General features: G+C 55.9%; 2 protein-coding genes across 2 annotated transcripts; one reads left to right on the top strand and one right to left on the bottom strand.

Annotated features, from left to right (window-relative positions):
• Positions 1-485: 485 nt before the first annotated feature.
• On the top strand, positions 486-9,408 carry LOC119093804 (aarF domain-containing protein kinase 1). Its single transcript, XM_037216815.1, has 11 exons — positions 486-656; positions 1,768-1,924; positions 2,518-2,654; positions 2,896-3,054; positions 3,718-3,876; positions 4,221-4,387; positions 5,113-5,206; positions 5,558-5,755; positions 6,254-6,396; positions 8,501-8,642; positions 9,187-9,408. Exons 1-11 carry the CDS (start codon positions 510-512, stop codon positions 9,298-9,300), a joined length of 1,617 nt encoding a protein of 538 aa, XP_037072710.1. The 5' UTR covers positions 486-509; the 3' UTR covers positions 9,301-9,408.
• A 3,967-nt stretch (positions 9,409-13,375) lies between these two features.
• LOC119094267 (phospholipase B1, membrane-associated-like) lies at positions 13,376-14,239 on the bottom strand. The gene is made up of 2 exons (XM_037217341.1): positions 13,950-14,239; positions 13,376-13,868 (listed from the first exon to the last, which is right to left on the bottom strand). The coding sequence occupies exons 1-2, from the start codon at positions 14,237-14,239 to the stop codon at positions 13,376-13,378; spliced, it is 783 nt and encodes a 260-aa protein (XP_037073236.1).
• Positions 14,240-18,565: the final 4,326 nt, after the last annotated feature.

The following is an 18,565-nucleotide window of genomic DNA, read 5'->3' as shown; positions in this document are numbered from 1 at the left end:
GGAATGTGCCAGCACTTGCTATGTTTCATAAAATACCTAATCAAGATGTTTATGTGACAGGCATGTGGAGTAATACTGGTGATTACAGAAAACACTCCCAAGCTCCTGGCCATTTTAGATAATGTCTAAAACAGTTGTATGGTATGATAATGCTAACTTACAAAGATAACATAAGGTTATCAAGTTACTTTGGTTGCCTGTTTTTTGCTGAAATGTCAATCTTTGTGAAACATGTACAACATATACATACATTGCACTTTATCATATATGTTCCTTGTTATGGGACTCATTGATGAAAAACTTCAATGTATTTGTGTCACACTTATTTTTACATCATGCATTAATGGACTGGTGCTGTTTTTTTATCAAAACAATGCTACATGGTGGGACAACATATTCATGAAATACACTGCAGCCATGCAGAGCACCTATGTTCAAGATATCACCCAATAAGATCTATGGATTGCCTTTCTTCCACCAGATCTGGGCTGGTCCAACCAGTGTCCATCATGAGGTGGGCCACAGTGTACCGGCGCCGCGCGCTGCAGCTGGCCGCCGCCGCAGGCCTGGCCGGCTGCGTGTATGCCTCGCTGCACGCCAACCAGTGGGACGTGCACGCCATCGGTCTGGTGCGGTTCGGCCGCGCCGCCGTCACGGTGAGGACGCGGCCGAGGGCCGGACCGGGGTCCTGGTGAGGACATGGGACAGTTCTGGGTGTCGAGGTGAGAATTTGTCGTGGGGTTGAGGCAGAATTTTAGTTCCTGTTCGCTTGGGGAGGTGGGCTTAACCCACCCCAACTCTGAAAAGAAAAAGGACCGAATCCGGGGAGAAGCCCGTTTGGTGGCGTGCTTCGGGAGAAGGTTATGCCATTTTCGGCTGCTCATCTCCCCCAAGTTATTCTGCGAAACTACGCCTCTGGTCAGGCTCAAAGTCATGGCCTGTCATTGTGAGGTGGGCTGGACATGGGTCAGTGCTGAGCCGCTGGTTGTGCTGGGATTAGTTTGATCTGGTAAATGATGCTTCCCATGGGCCATGTCACTGTTTACTCAAAGATAGAGCAATATGTTTTTTCGTTCCATGTTGCCTGCTGCCATGCATGTATAATGTGGTGTGCTGGGTGTGGTAGTGGCCATGCAACTTTCATCAAAGGGGACACCATGTTACTATTGCTGCGCTGAGGATGCCCACTCTGACAGGTTTGCAACACCATATTTTCTTAGCATTCTTCCACCCCTGCAAGCGACTGATAACTCACGAGTGCTAATACTAATGGAATGATGCCTGGTTAGCAATGCTAGTTATGCTACTAGGAAATGGCCTGTATTGCACATGTCAAATGTTTCCAGTGCAATGCATCATTAATATGATTAGAAACCTAGTAACAATGGAATTCCCAGCTTTTAAAATCAAGAGCCAACACCATCTCTTCTGTGCACCATCCCGAAACTAGAATATGGTGAGACGTTATAACCCAATTGCAGCTGTATTTAGGACTAGGGGGCGTTTTGCTTTGTTTCCATGCAGCGTTTGTCCAGCAGTCGGCGCGGCATGGTCCGAGTATTTCGAATCGTAGATACCATCGGTGACGCCATGGAATGCGGGTTTGTGGTTCCTCGCCCCCGCGTTGCGGCTCGACTCGTCCCCGCTCCTCGCTCTGAGCCCAGTGCCCGACTCCGACTTGTCGCAGGTGCCTCTGGCTGGTCTAACTGAGAGTAAGCTTTGCCGGCCGCCCGGCGTGTGCCGTGTGACACGTGTCGCCGTCCCCAGGTGGGCAGGATCAGCTGGGACTACCAGCGCACGCTGTACTGGAGCGGCGTACCGGCCACCTCCGCCGAGTACGCGCGGCTCAAGTCGGAGGTGCACACGCGCGGTGCGCAGCGCCTGCTCGAGCTGTGCTGCGCCAACCGCGGCTGCTTCGTCAAAGGTGCGCCCGGTACAGAGGCCGTGATGGTCTGCGGGGTGTTCCGTGGTGGACCCGGTGCTCTTGTGTGGTTGGGAAAGAGGCTTGTCTGAGCGCTCTTTGCGTGGCAACACCCCTCCCTCTTCACATGATGTTCACACGTGATGCCTCTGCGCCGTTGTGTGTGCGGCAGTCTGGATTTGTTGCCTATGAAAGCTTTCAGTCAGAGTCATGGAGAATGTTTTGACGTATTTCGTCATCACTCGTGCTTACAAGTGCCAAGGAACAAATAAGTCTGCCTGCCAGCCTACCATCAGTAACTCAGACATACCCTTCGCGTCCCACGACATTGGACCCAGTAGAATCGGTTATATGTAGTTCAAGTTCGTCCGTTATGGGTAGGATGATATATATATATATATATATATATATATATATATGTTAAAGTTATTACAAAATGGTTGTAGTCTGCAAGAGCAGCAAGATTGACAGCCACTGAAGTGGCAGCTGAGACCATGGTCTGCACCTGACAGTGACAGACCAGTAACCTGGAGCTGGCTTCGGCCGGCAGCTTCTGGCGGGCTCCTCGGTCTGACGTTGGTGCCTCGTGTCGGCAGTGGGCCAGCACCTAGGCGCACTCGACTACCTGATCCCTCCGGAGTACGTGCGCACGCTGCGCATCCTGCACTCGCGCGCGCCGCAGACGCCGCTGCCCGAGCTGCTGGCGCTGGTCCGGTCTGAGCTGGGCGTCGAGGTGAGTGGCCGGCGCAGGACGCCATTCGCTGTCCACCCGTCGGGGCGAGGGGCTCAGTTGCGATTCTCAGTTAGAAATTTGCATCACGAATCTTTGGGTGCATTACTGATTGGCGAATTACGTGGCTGCTCGTTCCGTACGCGACAGGGCGGCGTGGTTGGCTCAGAGCGGGCCGGTGCGGTCGCTGCGGCGTGCCGGTACCGTGGGCCGCGCTCTGTGTGACGCCGCCCCCGGTCGGCAGCCGTCAGAGCTGATCGCGGAGCTGGACCCAGAGCCGCTGGGCACGGCTTCGCTGGCTCAGGTGTACCGGGCCGTGCTCCGGGACGGCACCACGGTGGCGCTCAAGATCCAGCATCCCAAGGTGCTGGCCAACTCGTTCGTCGACATCAAGACCATGGAGGTAACCACAGCGGAAAGGTTACCGGCTGGTGAAGCGTCAAATACTTGTGGTGCTTCCTAGACCACCTGCTGTTGTAACTGTACCGCAACAGTTTTGTTTAGCGGGTAGCTGCATGCTTTCTTGGTGTTTTGAATCAGGCTTCCTTTGTTCACCCGGCGCTGTCACGCGACGTTCCTTTGCCTCAGGGGGTATGGGCGTTTTCCGGGACGTTGTCCCACGCCCCCTTACCATGGCGAAACGCTACCACCTTCAGGCTAGCGGTCATACGATTTTGTGCCTGTCATTGCTGCCATTGTGCCATGTCTTTTTGACCAGCGTCCCGAACCGCAACCGGCTGCAATGACGACGTGCTACTGTAGTATCGGGTCTTACGGCCGCGCCTGGTGGCTACGGTGAAGACCTGCTATGGTCCGAAGTCCCGTACCTCATCCGGTTGTCATGATGACCTACCACTGAGGTTTACGATATTGCACCGCGTCCGGTTGCCACAGTCACTAGTCGCTATTGTGCAAGCTGTCGTGCAACGTCCAGTTGCCATGATGACCTATCGCAACGGCCGTGAGTCTCGCGCTGCATCCGGTTGTCATGGTAACGTGCTGCCATGTTGCCGAGTGGCGTGGCACGCTCCGCCGCGCCCGGTGACGTCCACTGCCGTGTCGACAGGTGCTGGTGCAGCTGGTCTCCTGGGTGTTCCCCGACTTCCAGCTGATGTGGCTGGCCGAGGAGACGAAGAAGAACCTGCCCAACGAGCTCGATTTCAGCAAGGAGGCGGCGAACGCCGAGCGCGTGGCCGAGATGTTCAAGCACTTCCGCTGGCTCCGGGTACGACTGCTAACCAACGCACGAGCTTTTAGGGAATGACTTCGAGTTCCACAAATGTGGGCATACCTCTGCGTGTTTAAAGGCTTCGTCTCACGACAACCTCCTAAGATATGTATTTTTGCGTCCTTCCTACTCCGAGGATAAGAGAACCACTTGCCATTTGAAAAAGTAACTGTGCGCTGACCACTAAAGCAAGCTGCCGGAATACGAACACTTCTGTGTGGACCCTTCCGCGATCACCGACCTACTAAGTCTACTGCCGTGCTGCGACGGTGTCCTGTGTCCGGCCCTGTCCCCCACCTCCCCCGGGTTCGGTTCTGACACCGCTCCTGCGCTGGCCCCAGGTGCCGGCCGTGCGCTGGGACCTGACCACGCCGCGCGTGCTCACCATGGAGTACTGCGACGGCGGCCAGGTGAACGACCCCGACCACCTGCACCGCCACGGCATCTCGCCACGCGAGGTCTCGCAGAAGCTGGGCCGGCTCTACTCGGAGATGATCTTCGAGCGCGGGTGGGTGTCAGGCAACGCAGCGTTCGGGCGGGGTTGGGTGTCGGGCGATGCCACCCTCGGGCTGGGGTGGGTGTCCGGTGACGCTACCTTCTGGCTGGGGTGGGTGTCAGATGACGCTACCTTCTGGCTGGGGTAGGTGTCAGATGACGCTACCTTCTGGCTGGGGTAGGTGTCAGATGACGCTACCTTCCGGCTGGAGGGAGTGCTGCGTGACGCCACCCTCCGGCCGGAGTGGGTGTCAGGCAACACAGCATTCGGGCTTTAATAGATGTTGGGTGACGCCACCCTCGGACTGGGGTGGGTGTCGGATGACACCACCCTCAGACTGGAGTTGGGTGCCAGGCGACTGCGCCCTCGGGCCGCGATAGGTGTCGGGCGGCACGGCCCCTCTGACTTTGGTGTGACTGAAGTGTGGGCTGACATCAGTCAGGTCCGATGGACCGGATGGCCGGTTGATGTTGATCTGTACTCTATCGGTTAGCGAGCCAACTCACCAGGCTGTAGGTGTGGGACCTCGGACAGGGCTGTAGCGTTTTGTTGAGTAAGTGGAGACTACGGACATGACCTGCTAGCTCTCAGCGACCATGAACAGATGAACTGGTACTCGCCAGCCTGCTGCCTGCCTGGAAGCGCCGTTCTGTCTGTGAAAAGGCGCCCGTTTCTAAGACATGTCAAATTGTTGCCGTCTCCTCATCCCGAACATTTAATTTGCGACGCATTCTCAGCTACATTCACTGCGACCCACATCCGGGGAACCTGCTGGTGAGGAAGAAGGACGCCACTGTGGAGATCGTGCTGCTCGACCACGGCCTCTACACGGTGGGTGGAGCGCACTCCTCGGGAGCGGGGATGCTGCTCCCTGGGGGTGGTAACATCAGAGGTACTTAATCTACAGAATCATTGTTATTGTTAAAGAAGCGTTGTTGTTTCGCTCGAAATCGGTTGCCGTCCTTTAAGTCGTGGTCCCTGTTCACCAGTCGTGATAGAGGAGCCCACTCTGGAGTGCCATGATCCCGCGATGTCCCACACCGGCCGTGGTGTGGGGGCCGGTTGCTCTGCGCGCCGTCACCGCCGGCGTGGCGTCTGGGGCTGCTCTGGGCACCGTCACCGCCCGCCTGGCGTCAGGGAACTGCTCTGCGCGCCGTCACCGCCCACCTGGCGTGCCGACAGACGCTGCCGGACCGACTGCGCTGGGGCTACAGCCGGTTCTGGCTGTCGATCCTGTCCGGCGATGTGGCCAGCATGGAGCGAGAGGGCGCCGGTCTGGGCGTGGGGCCGCTGTACGGCCTGCTCGCCTGCATGGTGGCCGGCCGCTCCTGGCAGGCCATCACCAGCGGGCTGGACCGCCAGAAGCTCACCGACGCCGAGGTCAGCCGCCGACAGATGGCACTCACCACACCCTCTCGGCCCTGGCCGCTGTCACCGCCGGGCTGGCTAGGCGTGCCCGCGCCGACAGATGGCACTGACCACACCCTCTCGGCCCTGGCCGCTGTCACCGCCGGGCTGGCCAGCCGTGCCCGCGCCGACAGATGGCACTGACCACACCCTCTCGGCCCTGGCCGCTGTCACCGCCGGGCTGGCCAGCCGTGCCCGCGCCGACAGATGGCACTCACCACACGCTCTCGGCCCTGGCCGCTGTCACCGGTGGGCTGGGCAGACGTGAATGTAGCAGATGGCTAACGTGATCTGCTCTTGATGATATCTGCATCATATGGTACAATTTCGATATCGTACCTTACCGCGGCTACACAGTGGCTATCCCTGAGAGCCGTTGTCGATGGCAGCACGAGGCACTGGTGACGCTGTCACGCCGGCCGAGTTCGGTGCGGTGCTCACATTCGGTGCGCGTGTGCGCGTGTGTCGCAGGAGGGCACGATCAAGGAGGAGGTGGGCCGCTACCTGCCTGAGATCGCATCCGTGCTGAACAAGGTGCCGCGCGAACTGCTGCTCATCTTCAAGACCAACGACCTGCTGCGGGGCATCGAGTACAGTCTGGGCACCAAGGGCAGGTACGCAGGCTGTAGGGTACAGCCTGGGCACTAGGGGCAGGTACGCAAGGTGCCGGATACAGTCTGGGCACCAAGGGCAGGTACGCAGGCTGTTAGGTACAGCCTGGACACCAGGGGCAGGTACGCAGGCTGTAGGGTACGGCCCGGTCACCAAGGACTGGTACGCAGGCGGTCAGGTACAGTCTGGGCACCAAGGGCAGGTACGCAGGCGGTAGGGTACAGCCTGGACACCAGGGGCAGGTACGCAGGCTGTTGGGCACGGCCCGGTCACCAAGGACAGGTACGCAGGCGGTCAGGTACAGTTTGGGCACTAAGGGCAGGTACGCAGGCTGTCAGGTGATGGCGTAATCGGGTGTGTCGCGCCCTCTCGCCGGCCGCAGTCCGAACTGCGTGGGGCAGCCCCAGAAGTCTCGCCGGTCTGTCAGCAGACCGCTGCACGGGTAGGAGCGTCGCGCGAGAGTGATCATTTCCTTCACCCTGTTACGGCACCGCTGGTACACGCGGCACGCCTCTGTGGTACGGCGGCGCCCCCAGGTCTCGCGGGCTTAGTCGCGGTCCTCCGCAGCTGCGGAGACTTCGGTATCTCCGCACAGCCATGGACAGCCGGGCGGGCGTGACGTCACGGCGATGGTCAAGCGGTGAGCGGCGACTGCGACGCTCCACACTTCCATAAATGCGGCCACCTCTTCATCAGCGGTGCTAGCGGCGCAGAGCAACTCCCAATGGGCGAGCAGCAGACTCAGGTTGAACGCGTCCCAGTCGACGCGTTTGCACGGTCGCGCGGTGGTGGTGACTCACCGCCGGCGCTCTCTGGGGACGGGAGCACGGAGTAGCACCGGTTGGTGGTCCGCCACAGGCTCGGGGAGAACCTCAGCTGAGTCCCGGAAACCGGTCACGTTGGTGACGATCAGGTCTGGCAGTGTTGGTGTCAATTGGAGGTGGGTGGGCTTGGTGACCAGCTGTTCGAGATTCATGTCTCTCAGGGTGGTCGGAAAACCGCGTACACCGGGGCCATTCGGGATGAGAAGATGTATGTTGAAGCATCACAGTGCGAATACGGGTTTTCTTGTGGCGACGGCGGCCTGTAGTTGGTCTCGAACGTTCTCCATCCATGGGGACGTTGGTCCCCCGACGGTCGGTAGATGGCACCGATCACCACGGTGCGGCGGCCTAGGCCGCTCACCGAGAGCCACAGGGATTCCACCATGGGATCGGTACCGCCTATGTCGATTTTCGATGCGCGGAGAGTCCGCGACGAGTATTGCGACCCCACCCTCGCGCGGCTGGGTCTGCTGGGCAGCTGCCGGCTTGGCGGTCATGGCGGCACCGCGGTCATGCCGCAGTGTGTTGAAACCCGGGAATATCAGCACCCTGTCGAGCACCTCAGCCTTCAGCCACGTCTCCGACACACACAGGATGTTCATGTGATGTTTCTGCAGAAGCTGGTTGGCTTCGTCCAGTCGGCGTGCCAGCGACCGGACAATTGTATGACCAGTATTGTAGTGGTGACGACTGGCGGGCTCAGCCGCGCCCGCCGCGGCCTCATACCCTCGGTAAGTCTGCGGCACGGTTCGCCTGGCGGGGTACAGCAGCGTCTGTGGCCGGTGTACTACATCAGCAGCGCGAGCAGGGCGGCACCGGTCGGTCCCGCACACGACCCGAATCGGCCGGCGGGGTGCGCAGGCTGTCGGGTACAGTCAGGGTACAAGGGCAACTACGTAGGCAGTCGGGTACAGTCAGGGTACAAAGGCAGGTACGCAGGCTGTCGGGTACAGCCCGGACACCAAGGACAGGTACGGAGGCATTCGGGTGCAGTCTGGGCACCAAGGACAGCTACGCAGGCTGTCTGGTACAGTCTTTACATCTAGGCAGGAGCGCATGTTATCGAGTATGCCGTCAAAGTCTGTTCTCCATCGTAGCATGATGTCACATGCTGTTCATCCTCGCAGCATGACGGCACAGGTTGCTCTCCCTTCGGAACATGACGTCACCGGCTGTTCTTCCTTCACGACATGACATCACAGGCTGCTCCCCCCTCGCATCATGACGTCACGGGCTGTTCTTCTCTCGCAACATGACGTCACAGTCTGTTTTCCCCTTGCAGCATGACGTCGCTCATCACCATGTCCGAGTGCTGCGTGCGCTCTGTGTACGGCGAGCGGTATGAGCAGTGCAGCAGCGTGGCCGGCCGCGCCGCTCTGCTGGCCGGCAAGCACTGGACGCTGCTCAAGATCAAGCTGTACGAGGTGAGGCCGCTGGCCGCCCGGTCCGACAACGGCGGTGGTCCGGCGACCCTCGCCGCTCGGCCAGTCGCATGATTCACATGATCACGATTCACGTTAAGACGGCTTGCTACTGGTTCAATTACTTGTGTGTTCCTTGCGAATGCTGGGGAAGTTCGTGGAGCTGGCGGTGTGTCATTGTGGCGCGATTTCGTCACGATGCAAGAATGCGGTGTTGTGACGACTCGGATGTGCTAGAACTGGTGATGCCAATATGTCGCGATAATCTGATTTTGACACTTCGCGATCTTTGCTGACAGTAAGAACGATTGCATGCTATACATTTAGAATTACCACGATAATCCGTAATGGAGTCCTCGTGGTAGGTCGTAATGCCACATTCCTTGCGATGATGCATCACATATATTTTCTATGGTTTGTCCATGCGTGCGAAGGGATCGTAAATGAACATTTCTTGACCGGCGGGGGCGCCGACATTGCTCTCACCGAGCATCCGCCGGCAGCATGTTCGGTGTCGACCCACGGCCACCGCTCATCCCATCCGCAGGTGTACCTGCGACTCTTCCACTCGCCGCTGGGCCGGCGGCTGGTGGCGCTGCTCGCCAGCTGGCGGGGCAACAAGCCGACCCGACACCAGCCGGCCGTGCTACCGACCGCCTGACCCTCACCCCTGCCTGACCCCCGGGCGCCTGACCCCCGGACACCGCCTGACCCCCGACCCTTGCCTGACCACTGGCCGCCGCCTGACGCCCGGCCCCCGCCCGACCCCCGTCTGCCTGACCCCGGCCGGTCTCCAGCTGTCTCAGCTGTACTGGTGACCGCCTGACCCCGGCCAGTCTCCAGCTGTCTCAGCTGTACTGCTGACCGCCTGACCCCGGCCAGCCTCCAGCTGCCTCAGCTGTACTGGTGACCGCCTGACCCCGGCTGGTCTCCAGCTGTCTCAGCTGTACTGGTGACCGCCTGACCCCGGCCAGTCTCCAGCTGTCTCAGCTGTACTGCTGACCGCCTGACCCCGGCCAGTCTCCAGCTGTCTCAGCTGTACTGCTGACCGCCTGACCCCGGCCGGTCTCCAGCTGTCTCAGCTGTACTGGTGACCGCCTGACCCCGGCCAGTCTCCAGCTGTCTCAGCTGTACTGGTGACCGCCTGACCCCGGCCAGTCTCCAGCTGTCTCCGCTGTACTGGTGACCGCCTGACCCCGGCCAGTCTCCAGCCATCCCGACGGTGGCGGCTAAACGGCCAGGATGGAGCCCCGTGCTGCTCAGAACAGGCCTGACCGAGGCCGGGGACCGGCGACTAGTGAGGCTGCGATCCAGGCTCCGCGGCCGGGGCCCGCTAAACCTCCTCCGAGCCGCGCTGGACTCACAGTGTACCACTACGGATGAACTCAGGGATTCGAGGAGAGGTGTCAAGTGTTAGCGCAATCAAACGGAACCCGTCTTGCGCCATGCCTCCGATATAGCGCAATCAAACGGAACACGTCTTGCGCCGTGCCTCCGACATATTACAGCGACCTACTAGGCAAGCGTGTTTATGACGGATCGACGTCTTGTTTCAACTTGACTCGCTGTCAGTACTGTTACCAAACAATTTAGCTTAGGTGAAGCTTTAGCACGTAGCTTTGGCTCGTGCAGCTGCCATTGGCAGGGGACTACTCCGTTTAGATCATGGCAGGAGCGTGAGAAGTGATGTGTTTGTGGCCCTTCCAGCGCCGATTCCTGAGACTGTTTGAACAGCTTTACGATGTAATGCTCTGAACTGGAGGCGCGACATTGAGGTGCCTATTGCCGGTGTTCGGGTGATGTCAGTGTGTTGCTGCCCCGTGAAGCATCTCAGGAAGTGTGCACTTGCTCAACAGGAATGACATTTCTAGTTTATATTAAATCACGGGAGACATGCAAACAGGCGTGTCCGTTGCGGTCTGTTTGTCAGTGATCGTTCGTGATGACGGGTGTTATGCCGGTCTACGCATGAATTATGAACATGAAATGGTGGTTGTAGGCAGTGATCGTGCGATCTTTACCATAGCGGCTAAGCTCTAGGCCGTTTGTTGTTAATGCCGTTGGCACCGGTTGGCCGTTGGATGTTCGCTAAGATACGTGTTGTTAATCAGCGCCGAAGTGCAAAGGCAGCAAGTCCATGCGTGGACACAAGTTTAGCATCGTTACGAGCATCTCATGACTTGAATACACGACGAATGGCGAATGCCTATCTCTATATTCGTAGCTTATGGCCAGACGAAGGCTCTGCTGCACAGTTACGGTGCGGGCGGAACCTCCGCTGTGATTGTCAGATCTCTGTCCTTCAGTTGCTCTCGTGAAGTGCACAGTTCTGGTACGGGCGGATCCTCCGCTGTGATTGTCAGATCTCTGTCCTCCAGTTGCTCTCGTGAAGTGCACAGTTCCGGTACGGGCGGAACCTCCGCTGTGATTGTCAGATCTCTGCCCTCCAGCTGCTCTCGTGAACTACACAGTTCCGGTGCGGACGGAACCTCCGCTGTGATTACAAGATCTCTGTCCTCTCGTCGCTCTCGTGAACTGCACACTTCCCGTGCGGGCAGAACCCCGCTGTGATTGCCAGATATCTGTCCTCTCGTCGCTCTCGTGAACTACACAGTCCCAGTGCGGGCGGAACCTCCACTGTGATTGCCAGTTCTCTGGCCTCCCGTCGCTCTCGTGAACCGCGCAGTCCCAGTGGTCAGGTCCCCGAAGTCCGCCGAGCTGAATAATTATCGCGCAGGATGCCTCGGCCGCAGGGTTATGGCCCAATAGTCCGATCCAGATGTTTGTCTTTGAAACACTGCACTGCATTCCGAAGCGGCCGTGGGACATACAGCACATGGTCTACATACACATATAATTACACGCCTCTACATCTCAGTCATACACAACATGAGTCCGTGTCAGCATGATCTACACATCACAGAGCGCACATGTAACTGCGTTCTGACGCAGCTACTGCTACGTTTGATTGGGCGGCGAAGCCACGGCGGTGTCTTATCTATAATCTGTGTGCTGGCGGCGTTGCTCAGACTTCCACACGCTCTGCGTCACACGCCCTTGTTATACACCGCTTACAGAGACCTTGTCAGGTCGCTGTGCAGCACATGCGTCATAGCTGTTGGTGCTAGGATCACTGGGTCGATAAACCATCTAGGGATACTTGATCACAGTGCAGATTGCGTATCCCTGCAAGTGCGTGATACCCTCCCGCTGCTCCCGGGGGTAAAACACTGCTGATTAAACACTGCAGGAAGCTAACTTAAAGAACATGGCTTCCGTCCCAACATCGTCCCTCGTCGTATAGATAAGGTACCATTGCCGGTGAAAGAGAATGATATCACATTATTCAGCTCTGAAGATATACAGTGAGGCCATACCCCTCCCCACCTATGGAGATCATGCGCACCTATGGAGCTCACACCAGTTGGTGCGTGTTGGCACGCCGCTCGTCTCCAGTGCCGCGAAGCAGTCTTAATGTGCTGTGTCAATTTCAATCATATGAAAAAATTACAGGGATAAAGGTAATATTTACACACACACACACACATATATATATATATTATATATATATATATATATATATATATATAGGCATGTACTATATAAACATACATACAATCTACATGTACACACACACACATATATATATATATATATATATATATATATATATATATATATATATGTATATATATATAATGTACGTGCATGTGATGTTAAAAAATAGCAACAAAGTTGAAAAAAAGATTACACGAGTGCCCTCCCCACCCGCCGCGGCGCATCGAACCACACTTACACGCCCAAATACGGAACGGGATGTTGCAAAGCCACCGTACTCTGGTAAGAAATATGAAAGTCGCCAACAAAGAGGCAAGGATAACGCAGAAGTATAGTTCTTTCCAGGTTAGTGGTAAGGAGCTACGACACATAAGAATACCTTAAAAGTGGAGGAAATGAAAGTATTTGGTACCAGGTATGGCTAATGGCGGGTCGCTCATGTTACTCTCCATGTCAATCTAATGCTACAAAACTACATGGGGTTAATATAGCTACCTAGCGTAAGGCCAATCAGTGGGTCAAATCAGCGCACACCAGGGCAAATCTGACGCGGTCACGTGCGCGGATTTCGCAAGGTTACGATTACGATCCCGGTTACACAGTATTTCACAATAGCAGAGGAGGCACAACCAGAGTTTCACTGAAAACTAAATTTAGCGCGCGGCGGTGGCGCGCAATATTACGCGTATCGTATAGAACGCCGCCTGTTCTTGATTGGATCTTTACGTGTCTTCATAGCATTTTGAGTCATCAATAATTTCGTCTCATAGATGTTAACTAAATGTTATCAATGTGGTAAAATGGGAGGACACGTGCCCCTAGAGGTTGTGTGCGTACGCCGCTCTCCGCCGGTCCACAGGGGTGCCGTTGTTGTAATGAGAGTTGGAGCATAGTTAACGTGCAATTTTAAGAGTTGCTTCGGATGCCACAAATGCATGCACATGCGCATACATGCATGCCGCCCCTCCCCCTTCACACACTCACACTTAAATGACGGCATTTTTACGTTTAATTTTTGTGCTTTTTTGGTTTGTCGATTTTTTGTCCGTTTGTGATTCTACGCTTTATTTTGGCTCAGCTTCCTTCTGGTGGCGGGCAGTTGCGGCGCCCCGTATGCTCCACTCGTAGGGGACCGCTGCTCGTGGGCTGAACACAGACCAACAATAGCTGATGTATATTTACAACGCGGCACTGCTGACGTTCGGCGAATTTTTCCTCGTTGGGAGGAACGGGTGCTCGGGGTCGGGGCACTTGATCTGATCGGAGCTGTTTCGGCCCTGCTCCACTTTCTCCGCAAGCGGGGTCAGCATGCTGTTCCACAGCATCTTGGCCAGGTACTCGTGACCCCAGACGCTCGGGTGGAAACAGTCGACGGCGAGGAAGGCCGGGTCGACCACGCCGCGCCGCGTCGGGATCGCCCCATGCACGGTGAACGGCTGCTCAACCACCGTGAAGTCGTCGCGCGTGTCGTAGCGGCCCGTCTCCAGCAGACGGAGCGCAGCCCGCTGGTACTGGCGCACCAGGGCGCGTACCTCGTCCTGCCGCCGGCCGCCGGCCAGACATGGACACAGAACCGCCAGCGCTGCCTGGCAGAACGGGTCACGCTTCACACGCTGCAGCTGACTCATGTCCACCACCGGCACCAGGTTGACGAAGGCGCGCGGCAGCTGGCTGTGCAACAGGTCCAGCGCCGAGCGCAGCGCCCTCACGTGACTCTGTGCCGAGGAGCTGGCGCTGCCGGCACGCCAGCACTGGCGGCAGATGTTGTTGCCGCCGATCATGACCGTCACTAGCTTCCAGTCGCGCTTGAAGTCGACGTCGGGATGGTCGCGGAGCTGGCGCAGCAGCGCGGCTGCCTGGCGAACCAAGCTGTCGTGCTCTGCGCCTGGCACGGCCAGATTGAAGCCGGCCGCGTCGGCGCCGGCCGCCGCGCCGCGCAGGCCCGGCGCGAAGCGGCGCAGGATGTTAGGCAGCGTGAGCGAGCCGGTCGCGCCGCCGCCGCTCCAGGCGTGGCCTCGGTAGGCGCGGCCGACGTCCGCCATCAGCCAGGACCGGGCGCCGCTGCCGGCCGACAGGCTGTCGCCGATGGCGGCCACCACAGCCAGGTCGCCCGGCCGCAGCCGGTGCACGCTGGCGGCCGGCCGCGCCGGGTCGGCGTGCCCGGCCGCGCAGGCCGGCAGCGGGCTGACCCCGGACGGCGACAGCTCGGCCGAGGTCAGCTGGAGCGCGACCGAGAGCGGCGCCGCGGCCGACCAGCCGAGTCGCGGGGCCAGCCGGAGCAGCGGCGAACCGCCGCACAGCGCCGCCACCACCACCACCAGCGCCACTCGGCGAAGCATGGAGGGGCCGCGGCGAGCTGAGATCGAACCACACTGGCCGCTCCGCGCCGGGTTTACACCGCCGGCTCGCTCGCACAGGCGCGCCCCGTCAGGGTGTGTCTGCGGGCGAGGGCGCAGGCACACGCGCCCCTCCGGGCTACTGTGCCGACGTTAAGGACCTTGACGGCCGACCCGACCGCGGGAGGTCCGCCGGCGGCGCAGCAGACGCTCGGGCGGGAACACGAGTCGGTCTGCCCGCCCGCCGAGCTGACGTATCACTGACAAACATCTCAGGGAACACTGCCCTCAACGCGTGTTCTGCACACGCGCGCGGAGAAATGCTCTGTTGCAATGGTGTTTTATTGCAGGTATAGTTCGGTTGATGCATTCTAGAAATAATCGGCCAGCGACTTGCCGTCGAGTTCTGTAAGTTCTACAGCCCATCGCGTGAATCAAGTCGACAGATGTCGATAAGCTGGCAGGAGTTCGATGTTCACATTTCCCAAAATCAAGAGGCAAGTAAAAGACCCGATCTTGCAAAATTATTCTCCGAAATATTACAACAAAATGCGTTCAGTCAGACTGCAGAAACAAATCACGACTGTTCTCAAAACGCTAGTGCATTGCACACCACTCGCCAACAACCCACCCTCATTGAAAACTTCTTTGTAACGGTGTCATGTCAGACGAATTTGCGCCGGAAAAGCATCCTTTTTTGTTGAAGGTGCTGAAGCAGAACTGTGAGGGACACTCGGTCCCTGTTGTGGATGCCGACTTTACCCATTCAATGAACGGAGCATTAGATACCTTCTTTGGGCCTGCCAATTGCGTCTCGCGACGACGAATATCCAGTATTGAATAACACCACGTCAAGGAGTTGTATTAATGACAACATAGATACTGGAAAACGCGCCTGGTTTTCGGATGTTGTCCAACTGCTCTCAAGATCAAATGAGCTTAGTCAAACTGGCAGATCATTTTCGTCTTCTCTACCGTAAATTGAACAACATGCTCCAACAAGCAGCAAGCGTCGAAGAATACGCAGCAAATAATCCAGAAATGCAAATGCACCAGCGGCTAAGATGTTTGTTCGGATGTTCATCTATGCAACTGAACCAGCCCTGTCAAACACGTTGGATCTCACTCACGAATACCGACCGAAACCATTTTTCAAACACTCTTGTTTTGTGCACCGCAACCTATCGGTGACAAAAATGTTCAGTTTTGTAATTAATGACAGAATGGTAAAATCGAATTAAATCACAGCATGTTAGTCAGACGGCACACAAAGCTGAACATTGTTCTGTACTATCCAACGCTTGCAGCATGAGCCTGTGTAGAGCATATTTCAGAACATTGACCTTTTGCTGCATGAGCAAGCTACATCACCAAATGCTTCCGAATTTAGTAGTTTCCATCGAGAAAATTTCCTGCAGGTGACAGAATTGTACTACAAAATATGCTACATCAATGCTACCGTCACACCTCAGTGGTGGCACGCGTATATTGAAATGTGGAATAATTTAAGCATATCCGGTGGAAAATTCCATACAAGGGTGACGCAAGCGCCCCACAAAACTACGCACTGCTACTTATTTGAAGAACTGCGGCCAATTCTGTGTTGCACGCAACTCTCCACCCCCCACACTCGAGCTCGGTTTATGGCAGCGCGTTCGCGTACATGTGCTTCGGATTTTAAGCAGTGCTGGCAGGGGTATCACTTTGAATGCTTTCAAAGGGGCGGGGGGGGGGGCGAACCCCCAAGACTGACTGGAGTAGGGGTGGAAAAGGTGCATTTTTTGCCGACCGAATTTCTGCGGACAAAATTGTCGCCAGCAGCGTGACGCCATATCATGTGACAAGAAATGACAATGTCTATGCCCAGCAGCGAAATAAGAAATCAGCGGATCACCGAAAGCCTCTTTATCACCGCAACATGCGTTATTATGCACACAACCGAAACGTTCATTTAAACAATGTCAGTTAATTCATGCCAGGATAGCTGTTGCTGCGAAGAATGCAGGCACACCTGACCCACACAATGTGATAGTTCAATCACAAAGGTAGTCTTCTTCCATCTTCGGAACTTGCCGTGGCCTCGCGTTTGAGCTTGATCTGCGGCTGGATTTACTATCATCGACCGCGAACAAAGGCGAAGGACCTCGACTGTCTTGGCAGCTGAGAACATGACAAAATTCCAACCGGGTAGCACCGGGTGATGACGTCAAACAGGCCGGCCTCGTCGAGGTCATGCCTGTTATGTAAACCACGTGTGTGCTTCGAACCCCACCGCACCCATTTTCATGCCCTCCGCCATACCTAAGGCGTGCTCCACGCCTGGTGCGACATGTGTTGCCTGGAGGCGCTTTTTGATGTGCCACAGCGATTAGAATGGGTTTCTTGGCTGTCGAGAAAGAAGGAAGCGATGGATTGGGATCCGGGCTGGGCTCAGATTGAGATGAAAACGACTGTGCAAATGCTGGGCAAAAGGTAGCGGGGACATGCTGGAAGAAGGATGGATCGGGGCCACGGAAAGATGGGTTCGCAGAATTGTTTGAGGAAAGCAAACAACGGTTGTTTCATATTCTTGTCACCCTGAGCAAAGCCAAAACAATCATTCACGGCTGCAGCCCAACCTCAGGAAACTGGTGCGTGTTTTGACAAGCCAAAGGTACCAGAAATTCCGGGCCAGGCCTTATGATTCCCCGCCGTTTGAACAATGAAATGACACGTGTTTCCACCAACACGACACAGAACAGCTATCGCCGATCCTAGCGATCTCTTATACTCTTTGCATACAGGGGCTCAACGGTTCGTTTCTTGATTTAGACGCACCGACGGCGCGAAATTGCTAGTTTTGTTGAAGTCATGCGTCTGTCGATACTTGAACCATTGCCTGAATATATTGACACAATCTCACGCAAATAAAACTGCACGTATATTGGTAACTGAACAATGGCATGCACTGCCCAGTTTTGAGACGCACTTCAATATATTTCCCGCGCAGGATGTACCAAGGTTTTGCTCAATATATGATAAACAGCAGCTCCGTTTTAAGCAGCATAATTAAATCCCAGCTAACTAAAATAGGGTTTGATCGTCATTGTTAACAGGAATGTTCCTCATTTGAAAATACTGAAGCCCCTCATCAGATACAATGAAACAAACTCACTTAGAACGACTGGTGTATTTTTAAACAGATAAGACTGCTCTACACAGCACAATTCTCTTCTGAGTAACTATGCTCCTCAATGCGTCATGGCTTGATTACGTCGTCGCACCTTGCACAGCATTGATTGAGAGCCAATTGACGACCGCTATATTTGGAAATCGCACTTACGAACGCCAGATATAAACTACATGACAGTTATATTTTTTGGCCTTGATTGCCGCATGGTTTATGGAATGGCGTGATTTAAATGTAGCTATGATGTCGTCATGGAAGCCTGGGAGACCTTGAAATGGTCTCCTCGAAATAGCCTGCATATCTTCGCGTGCGTGTAACTCATAAACTACAGGGGCTTGGGTCTTAAGAATGGCAGAATTGTGAACAGCATCGGAAGGTCTTCAAGATGGCCATTTCAGGTCAAAACCCTATATAAATATGGAGCACGCCCTTTAATACTTAAGCTTTGCTAGGGAGCACATAGCAACAGCTCTGTCTGACTGCACTCGGATTTTACCGTCTGAGCCAGGACCGCAGCCTTTCGGCACACTTTTACGCGGGCGGGGACTTATTAACAAGGTCACGTATCAGACTGAGCCGCTTTTGAAAACAACTGAGGTGCTCCGTGGTAACCAGGTGGCATTTAAGAGGTAATTTAGCCCGTGTGCCTCTAAAATGACCTCAATTTTACAGAGAGTCATGCGGATATAAAGAGCATTGAGCTCCTTATGGGTCCTAAACGGACCGTGGGCCCTGAGTACTTATCTCCCCCCCCCAACAAAAAAACGGGGTCCGGAAGGGTTGTTTAATTACGGATATATGCTCTGGAGATAAGATTGGTCCCAGAGCAGCCAGTGGGCCATCAGCAGCCAACCATACATTTC

Source organism: Pollicipes pollicipes, unplaced genomic scaffold, assembly GCF_011947565.3.
Source record: "Pollicipes pollicipes isolate AB1234 unplaced genomic scaffold, Ppol_2.1 Scaffold_4002;HRSCAF=4701_pilon_pilon_pilon, whole genome shotgun sequence".
In the NCBI taxonomy this organism is placed as follows: Eukaryota; Metazoa; Arthropoda; class Thecostraca; order Pollicipedomorpha; family Pollicipedidae; genus Pollicipes; species Pollicipes pollicipes.
This window is presented reverse-complemented; position numbering and strand designations above follow the sequence as displayed.

Bases quoted from the DNA above. Each gene is read 5' to 3' on its own strand.
- LOC119093804 (XM_037216815.1), top strand. From the start codon at position 510: ATGAGGTGGGCCACAGTGTACCGGCGCCGCGCGCTGCAGCTGGCCGCC. The intron at 1,925-2,517 runs GTGCGCCCGGTA...TCGTGTCGGCAG, and splicing joins CCGCGGCTGCTTCGTCAAAG to TGGGCCAGCACCTAGGCGCA. The intron at 5,207-5,557 runs GTGGGTGGAGCG...GCGTGCCGACAG, and splicing joins TCGACCACGGCCTCTACACG to ACGCTGCCGGACCGACTGCG.
- LOC119094267 (XM_037217341.1), bottom strand. From the start codon at position 14,239: ATGGCGGACGTCGGCCGCGCCTACCGAGGCCACGCCTGGAGCGGCGGC. The intron at 13,869-13,949 runs GTGCTGGCGTGC...CCTGTTGCACAG, and splicing joins GGCAACAACATCTGCCGCCA to CCAGCTGCCGCGCGCCTTCG.